This window comes from Arvicola amphibius, chromosome 1 (genome assembly GCF_903992535.2).
Source record: "Arvicola amphibius chromosome 1, mArvAmp1.2, whole genome shotgun sequence".
Classification (NCBI taxonomy): Eukaryota; Metazoa; Chordata; class Mammalia; order Rodentia; family Cricetidae; genus Arvicola; species Arvicola amphibius.
The window spans coordinates 69,868,132-69,880,548 of record NC_052047.1 but is presented as its reverse complement, the minus strand read 5'-3'; the positions used below and the strand labels follow the sequence as shown (position 1 = coordinate 69,880,548).

General features: G+C 44.8%; 1 protein-coding gene across 1 annotated transcript; it reads left to right on the top strand.

Annotated features, from left to right (window-relative positions):
- Nucleotides 1-4,290, top strand: Mrps24 (mitochondrial ribosomal protein S24). Its single transcript, XM_038341208.2, has 4 exons — nucleotides 1-64; nucleotides 159-227; nucleotides 314-425; nucleotides 3,857-4,290. Exons 1-4 carry the CDS (start codon nucleotides 26-28, stop codon nucleotides 4,138-4,140), a joined length of 504 nt encoding a protein of 167 aa, XP_038197136.1. The 5' UTR covers nucleotides 1-25; the 3' UTR covers nucleotides 4,141-4,290.
- The last annotated feature ends 8,127 nt before the right edge of the window (nucleotides 4,291-12,417 follow it).

Here is a 12,417-nt window from a genome sequence, read left to right as displayed (position 1 = left end):
GCGTCCCGCTCTGCGCCGGTCCAACATGGCGGCGTCCGCGTCCGTCCGCGGGCTGGGGCGGCGGGTGAGTGGGCTGCGGGCGGGTGGACTGGGGCTGCGGTCGGGCGGGTGGGCTGGGGGCGCCGCCCGGTGTCCGCTCACTTTCGGTCTCTCCGCAGGTGCTGGCGTGCAGCTGGGAGCTGCCTTGCGCCTGGCGCGCCCTGCACACCTCCGCAGTCTGCGCCAAGGTGAGTGCAGCGGGCCGCCCCGCCGGCTGGAGGTCTTGGGGAGAGGGAGGGAGCCGGCTGCCCCGTGACCGCCCCTTTGCTCCTAGAACCGGGCGGCGCGAGTCCGTGTGGCCAAAGGGGACAAGTCGGTGAGCTACGAGGAGGCGCACGCCCCGCACCACATTGCGCACCGAAAGGGCTGGCTGTCGCTGCACACAGGTGAGGGCACCCAGGACGGATCGCCACCCGGTTTGACTGAAACGGTGGCACGGGTGACACTTTAACCTGTTCTTTAAAGTAAAGATCCGAATTTTTTGGTTAAGGGGGCCGGGCGTGATGGCTAACGCCTTTAATCCTGGCACTCGGGATTAGCCAGGGTTACGTAGTGAGACCTTGTCGCAAGAAAAAATAAAGTTAAATAAAAGTAAAAGACATCGAGTTATGGGGCTGGAAAAATGAGTAAGATTAGTAAAGTGCAGTGTCGCTCGCGCATGAGGACCCACCCTGGCTCCTCAATGTAAAACTGGTGGGCCTGTAACCACAGCTCAGGGGGTGAGGATGATGGCGACGGGCACAGGTTGAGGTAACCTGTGCGTCTAGTGAGCCAGCCGGTCTCGAAAGAGCTGATGTTTTGCCAAAAAAATAATAGTAACAAGTAAATACATGGAAATGGAGAGCGACAGGGGACGCATTGGCTGTAATCCCTGGTTTCCTTCATATGGCCATCCAGGAGCACACCTGCAGGCATTACAGTGTGACCCACAGATTAGGATGCATTCCTTGTTCAGTGAGAGTTAAGGTCTCCATTGAGCCCCCAGAGAACGCAGTATTTGCATGCCTACAAACAAGATTCGACATTACTTATAGAGATGTGAAAGAACTCAGAGGTGAAGAGGTAGTGGAGTCTGCGCAGAATCCTAGACCTGGGAAGAGAGAGCCCTAATAATGCAAAGCACAGACTCTGCACAGACGTACCACACTCGGTCTTCGTTACTCACCCGTGTTTGCAGACGTCAGTTTTCTCACCCTCTCTTTTTTTTTGTATTCATTTACATTTCTGTATGCACTGTGTGTGTGTGTGTGTGTGTGTGTGTGTGTGATTTGTCACAGTTCTCTCCTTCTACCATATGGGTCCTGGGGATCGTTACCTGCAGAACCATCTTTACGTGAGTCCGGCAGTGTGCTTCAGGCTGGCCTGGAACTCCCAGTGCTGTGCGTATAGGTATGCACCCTATCATCAGCCGATTTATTTATTTACTTTTTAGATACTGCAGTTTCAACTCCCAATCCTTTGTGTGTATTTACTAATCTGTATATATGGTATTCATGTGTAAAATGTGTTTGTACATGTGTGAGTGCAGGTGTACATGTATGATACTGCATGTATGTGAAAGTCAAGACATCTCAGACCAGTGCTTACCTTCGTCGTGTTTGAGACAGGTTTCTTTGTTGTCAACACCTGTGTGTGCTAGGCTAGTTCGTGTGCTTCTGGGGATTCTCCTGCCTCTGCCCTCTGTCATAGCATGGCAGCTGCTGGTGCCCACTGTTGAGGTAACCTGTGCGTGAGTTCTGGGGATCTGAGCTCAGGTCCTCACGGTAGTACAGTAGTCTCTACCCCTGTGAGCTGTCTGCCCGGCTCCTCAGATTAAAATTCATCTGTAACCTCAAAGTCATTCAAGGTCATTCAGGGGAGTGACAGAGCAAGGCTTACATGTGGGTTCCCAGCTAAGGAAGAACAAGCTTATATGGTAAAATGTGCCATTTTGGTCTGGAGCCATATTTCAGACTTTACTGTGCCCTAAACTGGGGATAGAACACTTTGACCCTGAAATGCTGTCTTGTTTTCCCATGAGCTCAAGACAACTGATATGCCTTATGGAGGAAATGTTTGTTAGATAAACTTTACTTGGGCCTGAGTTATCAGAGCTCAGTATTAATGAGCCAACCATATATATTAGCAGTGCCTTTAAATAGGACACATAAAATTAGTTATGTATTAATCTGTTGACTAGAGGCTCGTACAAAGTTTGCTGTGAATGACCACTGGGGGCAGTGGCTCAGAACTTACTAGCTCAGTGAGGAACGGTGTAGATAGAACATAACTGTTGTGAACTAATGAGAATGTGCTTTGTTCAGCATGTGTACTCTCATTTTGAATTAATGTTCATTAGGATGTACATGTAAAACATTTAAAATACAGTTTCTTGGGTCCAATGCCCAGCCCCTTTCATCCCATAAAACATGTAAGATACACCTTTGAGTCCCTGAGGTCAGAGTCTCTGAAACTATACTGCATGGCTGCGGGTACCCAGGTGCTGAGAGCTGCCGTGACTGTACACAACAGATGACAGCTAGTATTTAACAAGTTGACCCACCAGACGTATAACTCTTCACCTGGTGAAGTCCATGGGGTCACTGGCTGTGGAAACCGGTTGCTCCTGTCTGTAATTTTTCTCATGTACAACTTCATTTCTTCCTTAAGAACTGCTGTGGGTGTTTCCCACTGCTTGCATGTTTATCGCATGTATATATTCCATCTGTTGGGCATACATACAGCTGTGGATGGTCAGGAAGATGATTTCTGCTTAATCTGTATAATTTTGATGAGTAGAAATAATATTAGGATATTTTGCATTACTTAGGCTGATGTAGGAGTCTCAGTCACAAAGATAACGTTTTACATAGACAGCTAACTTTAGACTCCAGAACAAATTCATAGCAGGCTGGTTGCCCCTAGAGACAAGTGCAGGAGGTCGTCGTCGTCCCCCCCCCCCATCCCCCCCCCCCCCCCCCCCCGCGTTTTGTTGATTCAGGTTCAGAGCTTGAAGCAATTTTAGTAGACAGCTTCCTGCAGCAATGGACTTTCTGCACGTATTTCCTACGACTCAAGGAAGCTAATTAACTGTTACTGTTAAGTCTTGAATTCTGTGTCATTTTTTGTCTGGGAAAGAGCTACGTGAGTGGCCAAGTGTTACTCACTGCCCAGTCAATGTGACCTCCCTAGCCTAAGAGAAAGTACGTGACTTAGCATGTGTTATGAGAATGAATGGGGTCAGGCCCTGAAAATGTAACATAATTGTTCAGAGTTTGACAGAGTGGAGGAAGAGTTGAGAGAGAGAGAGAGAGAGAGAGAGAGAGAGAGAGAGAGAGAGAGGAAGGGATATAGAGCTAGTTGGAGAAGCTGCCGTGTAGAGCAATGGCAGGGTGTCTGTCTTCTGTCTGCTGTGGTTTGCACTCCAGCCTCCTGGGCAGTTCTCCTGTCTCCATCTGCCATCTGGCTGTAAGAGCGCTGGGCTTGCAGATGTGTGCGATTGCATCTGGTGTTTGTGTGGGGAGGCGTGGACTAATGAGTTTGACGGATTACTTCATGGGTGAGCGCAGAGGACTCAAAGGCAGCTACAAGACTGAAAGTGCCCCTGGCCTCTTAAGGGTGCTTTGGGGGTTGAACCCCAGTTGTTAGACTTTCACAGCAAACGCTTTTCCCTGCTGAGCCGTCTTGGCATCCTTGTGCTTTGGATTTTAAGGTGGTAGTCTTCCTCCCTCAGAGGAAAAGGGAAATGGCGGGGCAAGGATAGAACTGAGTGTCCAGACTGCTGAGTGTCAGGTCTGGAGTCCGCACCTGCCTGACTCTTCTGTTGTGTCCTCTCCAGGTAACCTGGATGGAGAAGATCACGCTGCAGAGAGAACACTGGAAGATGTTTTCCTTCGAAAATTCATGCTGGGCACCTTTCCAGGCTGCTTGGCTGACCAGATCGTTCTGAAGCGCCGGGCCAACCAAGTGGACATCTGTGCCCTTGTCTTGAGGCAGCTGCCAGCACACAAATTCTACTTTCTTGTGGGCTACAGTGAGACTCTGTTGTCACACTTTTACAAGTGTCCTGTGCGACTCCACCTTCAGACTGTGCCCGCCAAGGTTGTGTACAAGTACATATAAAAGGTGCTATCTCTTGATCAAGTGCATATAAAAGGCGCTATCTCTTGATCAAGCTGGAGCCTGCAAAGATCCAGAGACGTGAAATAGATCTTGGGATGGCAGCATCAACTCCAAGCTGCTGTTGAATAAAGACCCTGCTAATGTCTTGTCCCTCTCTGTCTCTTTTAAAGATTTTACTTTTAGTTATATGTGGATTGGTGTATCTGTGTGTTCATGTGAGTGGAAAACATTGGATATTCCAGGAGCTGGAATCACATGACTGAGTTGCCCAGCATGGGTGCTGTGTTGGTGTCTACACTGGGCTGGAGACTGCCTGGAGGTCTTGATGTTGGGATGTAGGCGTTTTGTCCCTCAGCCAGGGTGGTGCCAGGGCCTGGGGGCCTGTAGTGTGGGAATTGGTACTTGGCATTTCCCACCTAGATATGTGGTCAGATGCTCCATTTGCATTCCAAGGTGAACCTTACTGAGGGGGAGCCCGAGATACTGGGCTCTGGTCCTGGTAGATGTCCTGACTGTCTTCTGCTTCCCTGAGTGAGGGTGCAAAGATCTGTGCTGCTGGTAGCTCTCCTGACCCAGCTTTTGACTCCTGTCATCTCTCTTTATTTGGTCTCCAGTCTTCTCCATGGGACTGGAACCCTGACCCAACTGGTCTGGACCAGTGCTGAGAACTGACCTGGGTCCTCTGCAGTAGTTCTTAGCTGACCAAGGAGCCGTCTCTGTATCTGTCTTCGTTTAGTGGGTCTCGGAGGCGCACAGGGTTTGCAGGGAACTTGAGGTGAAGGAATGTACTTCATAGGGAGCTTGACCTAAAGGGCCACTTACAGATTCCTACAGTGGGGGCGAAACCTCCAAACCCTTAAAATACTTAAAAGGCTCTCGTTTTGGATCCTTTTTCTTTTGGGCCTTAAGGAAACTAAGTTCTGGGTAAATCTAAATGTTAAGTCAAATATTAAATAGGTGTGCTTCCAATATGAGTTGATGTCAACTATGTCCTGGGGAATGGGACCCTGACAATAGGTGACAGTAACCTACAGGGTTATGTACTAGCCTGAAGGCACATTTAATTTGTAATTTTATTATTTTAATTAACTTATGTGCATTGGTGTGAAGGTATCAGATCCCCCAGAACTGGAGTTTCAGTTGTGAGCTGGCATGTGGTTGCTGAGAATTGAACCTGGGTCCTCTGGAAGAACATCCAGTGCTCTTAACTGCTGAGCCACCTCTTCAGCCCCTAACTTGTTTTTGAGACAGGATTTCAACTATATAGTCCTGGCTGGCCTTGAACCAACAGGTCCTGCCTCTGCCTCACTGGGATCAAAGGTGTGTGCCCCCACACTTGGCTCTGGGATGCCCTTACTCCCACCGTCTATCTCAAGCATCATTCCCTCCTGGAGAAGAGCAAATGTGTTCATTGCATCTGCCTTCAAAATGCTGAGTAACTTAAGACAGAGTTGCTAGGAGGGAGATGTGGAAAGCAGGTCTTGCTTGGGTGGGAGTGAATGAGAGCTTTCCAGCCTCTCGGTCACTCAAAGCTCCAAGAAGCGCTTGCAGATTTGTACTCCAAGGGCCAATACAGCTGGGGAGATGCAGAGGTGGGAGGAAGCTTCAGGCTGTTGAGTCTTGTCCAGGCTTGTCTGAAAGTCAGAGCGAACAGAACAGATGCACCGATGGAAATGTGACCATATGGATATGTCCATATTGTTTCCATCAAAGGAAAGAAATTACTCCTGATAATTTCCCAGAAACCTGTCACAGTGTGCTTGTCCCAGATACATTCCAGTGCTCACAAATTACGAAGTGTGGTACTCAATTTTCAATTATTGAGGCTTTTCTAGAGATACATTTGTTGTTATAAATTGTATCTTCCAAAAATATTCTGAAGGCTAAGCAGTGGTGGCTCACACCTTCAATCCCAGCACTTGGGAGGCAGAAGCAGGCAGATCTCTGAGTTAGAGAGGTCAGCCTGGTCTACAAGAGTCAGTTCCAGTACAGCCAGGGCTACACAGAGAAACCGTCTTGATTTTTTTTTGTTGTTATTGTTGTGTGTGTGTGTGGGGGGGGGAGACAGGGTCTTTAGATAACCCTAGTCAGCAGGGAGGAAGCTTCCTGGTCAGTATCAACTTGATTTCTCCACATCCTCTGACCAAAGCATGTCATAAGAAATACTTTTTAATTTTTCTCTTACACCACTTACTCCTCTACCCCCTTCTACTCTCCTCCCATAACCACCCTCTCTTGTTGATAGACTTATGCAAAACGGCTTATTTACTTAGAGAAAGGATCTTGGTTTTAGCTGAGGCTTGCCTGGAAAGATGAGACCCTTCTGCCTCCACCTTCTGAGCTGTGTGCCTGGCTTATAGGCATGTGCCTTACTAGCCTCCCTCCCTTCCCCCTTCCGTCCCTCCCTCTATCCTTCCCTTCCCCTCCATCCCTCTCCCTCCCTCCTCCCTCCCTCCCTTCTTCATTGTGTGTGTGTGTGTGTGTGTGTGTGTGTGTGTGTTGTGGGGCTCACGTGGTGGTCAGTGAACAGCTTACAGGAATCTCTTCTTTCACCGTGGGTTCTGGCACAAGCTTCTTCACCCACAGAGCACTCCACTCTTCGTTTTACTTTCTAGACTGCATTTATTTAGGCCTGTGTTTACACACATGTAGACAATATTTAGTTTCAATGACAAGGCAGCACCTGCTTGGTGAGACCATGAGCTAGTTGTATTTGTTACATAGCGAGAGGATAATGAAATTGAAGCTTGCGATTTGTGGCCCTGAACGGTTTCTACACCAGGCACTTTGCTAAAGCTGTGCTCAAGGTTTCTTTTCAGCCACACAAACCCAGGTAAGATCTGTAGGGTCTCTTGTTTGACATCCATTTATTATGCCTTGAAATTTCTTTTTCAGGTCATCCTTGGTTGAAATTTGCATAGAAATTTTTATTTCTCAGAGGTGCTACATATGGATGGGGGGTTTATAGTAAAATACAGGTAAAATGAAAGTAGAGAAGGGGTATGGACCAGGAAAGCCAGGTGCTGGTGGAGGATGGAACCAAAATGAAGGATGTGCAAAGAAGCTGTTTGGGAACCTATGATCTTGCAACCTGTCTTACTAATCTTTCTACTGTTGACTAAACACCATGACTGAGGAAGCTTAGCATTTGGTTTGACTTCTGGTTTCAGAGGGTTAGAGTTCATGGTGGCAGACTGCAGGAACAGCTGAGAATGGATGCCTTGATCCACAACCACGAGGGACAAACACACACACACACACACACACACACACACACACACACACACACACGAGAGGGGGGGGGCGGTGGGGAGTGGAGTTATTTTGGAATGAGGGGAATCAGTGTTTTGAAACCTCAAAGCCCACACCTCCTCCCACAAGGCCAAATCACCTAATCCTTCTCAAACAGTTTTACCAACTGGGGACCAAGTATTCAAATATGAACTTGGTTGTCTAGAGCTGGTATTTAAAGAGCTTGGATATCACTGCCTTCTTAGGAAAATATCATCCAAATGATGGCAAGAGACACTTCATTTTAAAAATGAGCAAAAAGAGGCGTGTCAGAAACATCACCTGACTTCAAGTTACAGTGCAAAGCCATGGTAAGAAACAAAAGAAAAAAAAAACCCAGCATGATAAGGGCACAGAAACAGACATGTAGACTAGTGAAATGGAAACCATTAGCCCACAGCAGTACAGCTGTGTGAGTCTCAACAGAAGCACCTGAAACACACGCTTTGTGAAGAGGCAGCAAGCATGCTGGGAAAGGCAAAGACATAAAGACTAAGATGGTGGCATCCCTGTGGTCCACACTACGCGAAAGGCATCTCAAGGCAGCACAGATGTTCGTGTAAGATCGGAACAGTGGGAAGGCGTCAGTGTAGAGGGATCGGCAATCTGTTCTGTGTAGGATTTGAGGAGCTCAGGGCAGAGCGAGAATCACCAAACCAGATTGTGTAAAATTTAAAAGCCCCCCACACAGCTAGGGAAAGCGATTGACAGACTGAAGTTGTACAGAATGGGAGAAATACTTCCCAGATATTCAACAGAAGATTGAGACACAGTGCATATAAATAGCTCAAAATCTTAATGCCCAAAAAACAAGCATTCCAGTAAATACATGTAGAAAATGAGCAGAAACCTTTCAGGTGCGGATGTAGAAACTGCCAGCAAATACAGGAAGAAATGTCACCTCTTCTCAGCCACCAGGGAAACACAAATCAGAGCTACATGGAGAGTCCATCTCTCTCCATTCAGAAAGGCTAGCATCAATAAAACAAGTAACAAGCAACTATAAAAATATTTGTTGGTGAGGAAGTAGGAAAAATATCCCTTCTACATACTGGGGGAATGTAAAGTACTTTGTTTGCTATGCAAATTAGCATGGCATACCTCTGTATATTTTATTATATATCATACAATAATATATTACATTATATAATAATAACTGGGGCTGGAGATATGGTTCAGTGGTTAAGAGCATTGGCTGCTCTTGCAGAGGACACAGTTTCAATTCCCAGCACCTAACGGTGGCTCACATCCAGTCCCAAGGGCTCTAATGTCCTCTTATTCCCTCTGTAGGCACTGAACGCACACACACACATGCTTCACAAACATATGCACAGCAAAGCACCAATACTAATATAAATAACTAAATTAATACTAAATACATAAACAAATGTAGAACTATTGGCAGGTACAGCTGTGCCTCTTCAGGGTGTGTACTAACGTGAATAAAAACTGACGATATGGTACTTGCCTGCATATGTCCACAGTGGTACCAATCACAGGACACAAGATACAGAATCCATCCAGGCACCTATCAACAGATTCATTGGCAACAAAATACTATGTATGAGCGTGATAAAAGTTTCCAGAAAGAAAAACGAAATCATGGTGCTATTTATTTATGCAGGAAAATAGAAAAAAATAGACTGTGATCATGCTATGTAACAATGGATGACGGGCTTGTTGGGGTTTCTGTCCCACCTGGTCCCCCAGCCATTTAGTTCCAGAGAAAACCACACAGAGAGTCTGCATTACTTATAAACTGATTGGCCCATTAGCTCAGGCTTCTTATTAGCTCTTGTAGCTTATATTAACCCATTGTTCTTATCTATGTTAGCCACATGGCTCCGTACCTTTCTCAGCAGGGAAACTCACATTCTGCTTCTTTGGTGGTCTGGGCTGGAACGCAGAGGAAGCTTCCTGCTTCCCAGAATACTCCTGTACTCTTTGCTCCACCTTTACTTCCTGTCTGGTTTTCCCGCCTATACTTCCTGCCTGGCCAATCAGTATTTATTTAAAACATGATTGACAAAACACAGACAATTATCCCACACCACTTCCCACTCTTTTTTTTTTTTTTAAACAAAGAAAAATATCCATAGTCCATTTTTTGGGAATGTGGGCATAGTATTCCAGGCTACTTCTGGCTGGTTGGGGGCACTGTTAATCTTATGGGGACCTAAAGAAAATTTAGAGTTATGATCAAGTCCTGACTGGAGTATCCTGTGAGGCTTGATCATCTCAGGTAGCATCTTGAATCTGTTCTGGATGTAGAACTCAGACATCTGGGCCATCCACTACTATCGGAGATTTCTCAGGTGATCTTCCTTGATCAAACCTGATTTTTCTTAACTCAGAATGAATCCACAGCCTCTCATTTCCTGTGGAAACAAAAGAAAATTCTCTTCTCCAAAGTAACATACCATTTGACTTCAATTTTGAAGTCAAGGTATTTTCAAAATACCCATCTTTGATTAATTCAGCAGCATTTATAAACAAATATCTTTTAGCAGCTGTTGCTCCTTCTTCAGCATTCAAAAAATTCAAAGAGAGCACAATAACATACAGTATCAAGATTCTCTGTGTGTTTTCCACCTTTATGTGGCTTTATTTTAACCTCTATTTTTTTATTTTTACTTTTACTGTTTGAGACAGGTTCTCTGCATATCTTTGGCTGTCCTGGAATTCCCTCTGTAGACCAGGCTATCCTTGAACTCACAGAGATCCTCCTGTCTCTGTCTTCCAAATGCTTGGATTAAAGATGTGTGCTACTACACCTTGAAGTCACAGAGGTCTGTCTGCCTCTGCCTCCCAGGTGTTGGGATTAAAAGTGTGTACCACCACACCCAACTACTCTCTTTCTTTCTTTTTTAAGAACTTTAACCTTTTTCTTTTCTCTCCCAAGCTAGCATATATTTTTAACACACAGTAAACCATTTAGAGATTTTTTCTTTGAATCTCTCTTTATTGTGTATCTCTCTTTTTCTTACTACACAAGTCTTTAATTTGCTAAGCAGTATGGAGAGGATTAAAGCTGTGGCTTTGATGGCTAGATCTAGTCCATTTTTGTGATTCCAGCCTCATGATGGAGGTACTGGCTGTAGCCATGTTTATCACCACAACTCTATGACATTTCAAGGTCCCTTCCAGCAGGCAAGCTGCAATATTGCACTCAGAAACCACACTCAAATGCTCCATAGTCAACCGCCTGCCTGAAAGAGTCAGAGGTTGCCCTGGCAGGACAACCCAGAAAGCCAGCATTTTAAAACAGTGCGGCTTTTTTTTTTCTGCTTTAGCTGACAACCAAAAAGCATGCATTCAGCTTTTCATCAACACCGTTTAAGTGTTTCATGGCAGGACCTCTTTAAAGAACTGCAGGGTTTTGCAGCTAAAGCTGAGTCAGGAAGCCTCTCTCAAATGAGAGTGCTTGCTTGCCTCTAGCAAGCAGAGCAGACCCAAGAAATTGCTGCTACCAAGAAAACATGCTTTACTCAATTCTCTCCCAAGCTTTCTCAGGCTTTCAGTGGATGCAGTTATCCACGTGGGCACCATTATTGTTACAATGCTAAGTGAAATAAACTACCCCAACAGAGATATGTGTTACAGATTGTATTCCAAGTGTGAAATTTAGGTGCATGTGCGTGTTTGAATGTGTGTGTGTGTAGGACAGTGAAGTAACAGAGGACTGTGTGTGTGTGTGTGTATTTGTGTGTAGGACAGTGAACTAACAGAGGACTGTGTGTGTGCATGTGCGTGCGTGCGTGCGTGCGTGCGTGCGTGCGTGTGTGTGTGTGTGTGTGTGTGTGTGTCTGCACCTGTAGGACAGTGAGGTAAGGATGTAGAAGGGGAAAAGGATGAGTAGGTATGAAGAGGCTAACACAGGGCTGGATATTGTCTGAGTGTCAAAGTTGCATGGATGTTGATCATGTCACACTAGACCTCAGTTGTTTGTACAATTATAAATAAAATTCAAATATATGCTAACTCAACTATCCAAATTACACTATGTCAGCAATGAATTTGTACAGCAATGACTGCAAAATAAGATAAAGTTGCAGTACCATAATATAGCAATTGATGGTATACTTGTATTTAAAGAGACTGAAAAACGAACTTAAAAAGAATTTAGTGTCTTTAATGTTATGTGTGTTTTCCTACTTCATATAATACATTTATATCATTTTCATTTAAATTAAAACTACGTGTGGTTGTATGCTTGGTTGTGAATCATTCTCTTCTGCTTGGGATGTCAACCCTTTTGTGCTGCTGGAAAACTGTAAGTGTTATGAATCACAGCCAATTTAAATTACATAGAAGCCAACACAAAGCATCATGCATTACACCACTAATTAGAGGCAGTGATATTCACTTCCTTGAATCAAATTTCATCGTAAGTTATATCATTGTCGGGGTCTGGTGCTAGCCGGACCATAAATTATTTATCTCTGGACCAGACCCCAACATAAACTATCTCTTTTATTAATTAACTATCTCTTATTAAATAAGCTATCTCTCTTATCTATTTTTCACTTGATTTGCATTTATGAATAAAGTTAACATTTCTTTAAATATTTTTAAATTGTTTAATTCTTTATTATTATTATTATGCATATTGCATATGCATGTTTGTCTGCATGTATGTACACACATGCATGAAGATGCCTGTGGAGACCAGAAGCAGGTGATAGATGCCTGGGAGCTGGAGTTACAGATGGTTGTAAACCACCTGATATGAGTGCTGGGATCCTCTGACAAAGCAGCAAATGCTTTTTGAAAAATCATATTTTATGTGTTATTTAAATTTTTTCATAAAATATATTTTGATCATATTCTTTCCCCTTTTCTAATTGCTCTCAGATCTTCTCCTTCCTCCCAAACCACCCAATTTCATCTTTTTTCAAAAAACCCCAAACAAAAAACACAATAAAAAGCAAACCAAAACAATAAAAAAGTATACACACACACCCACACCCCCCCCCCACATACACG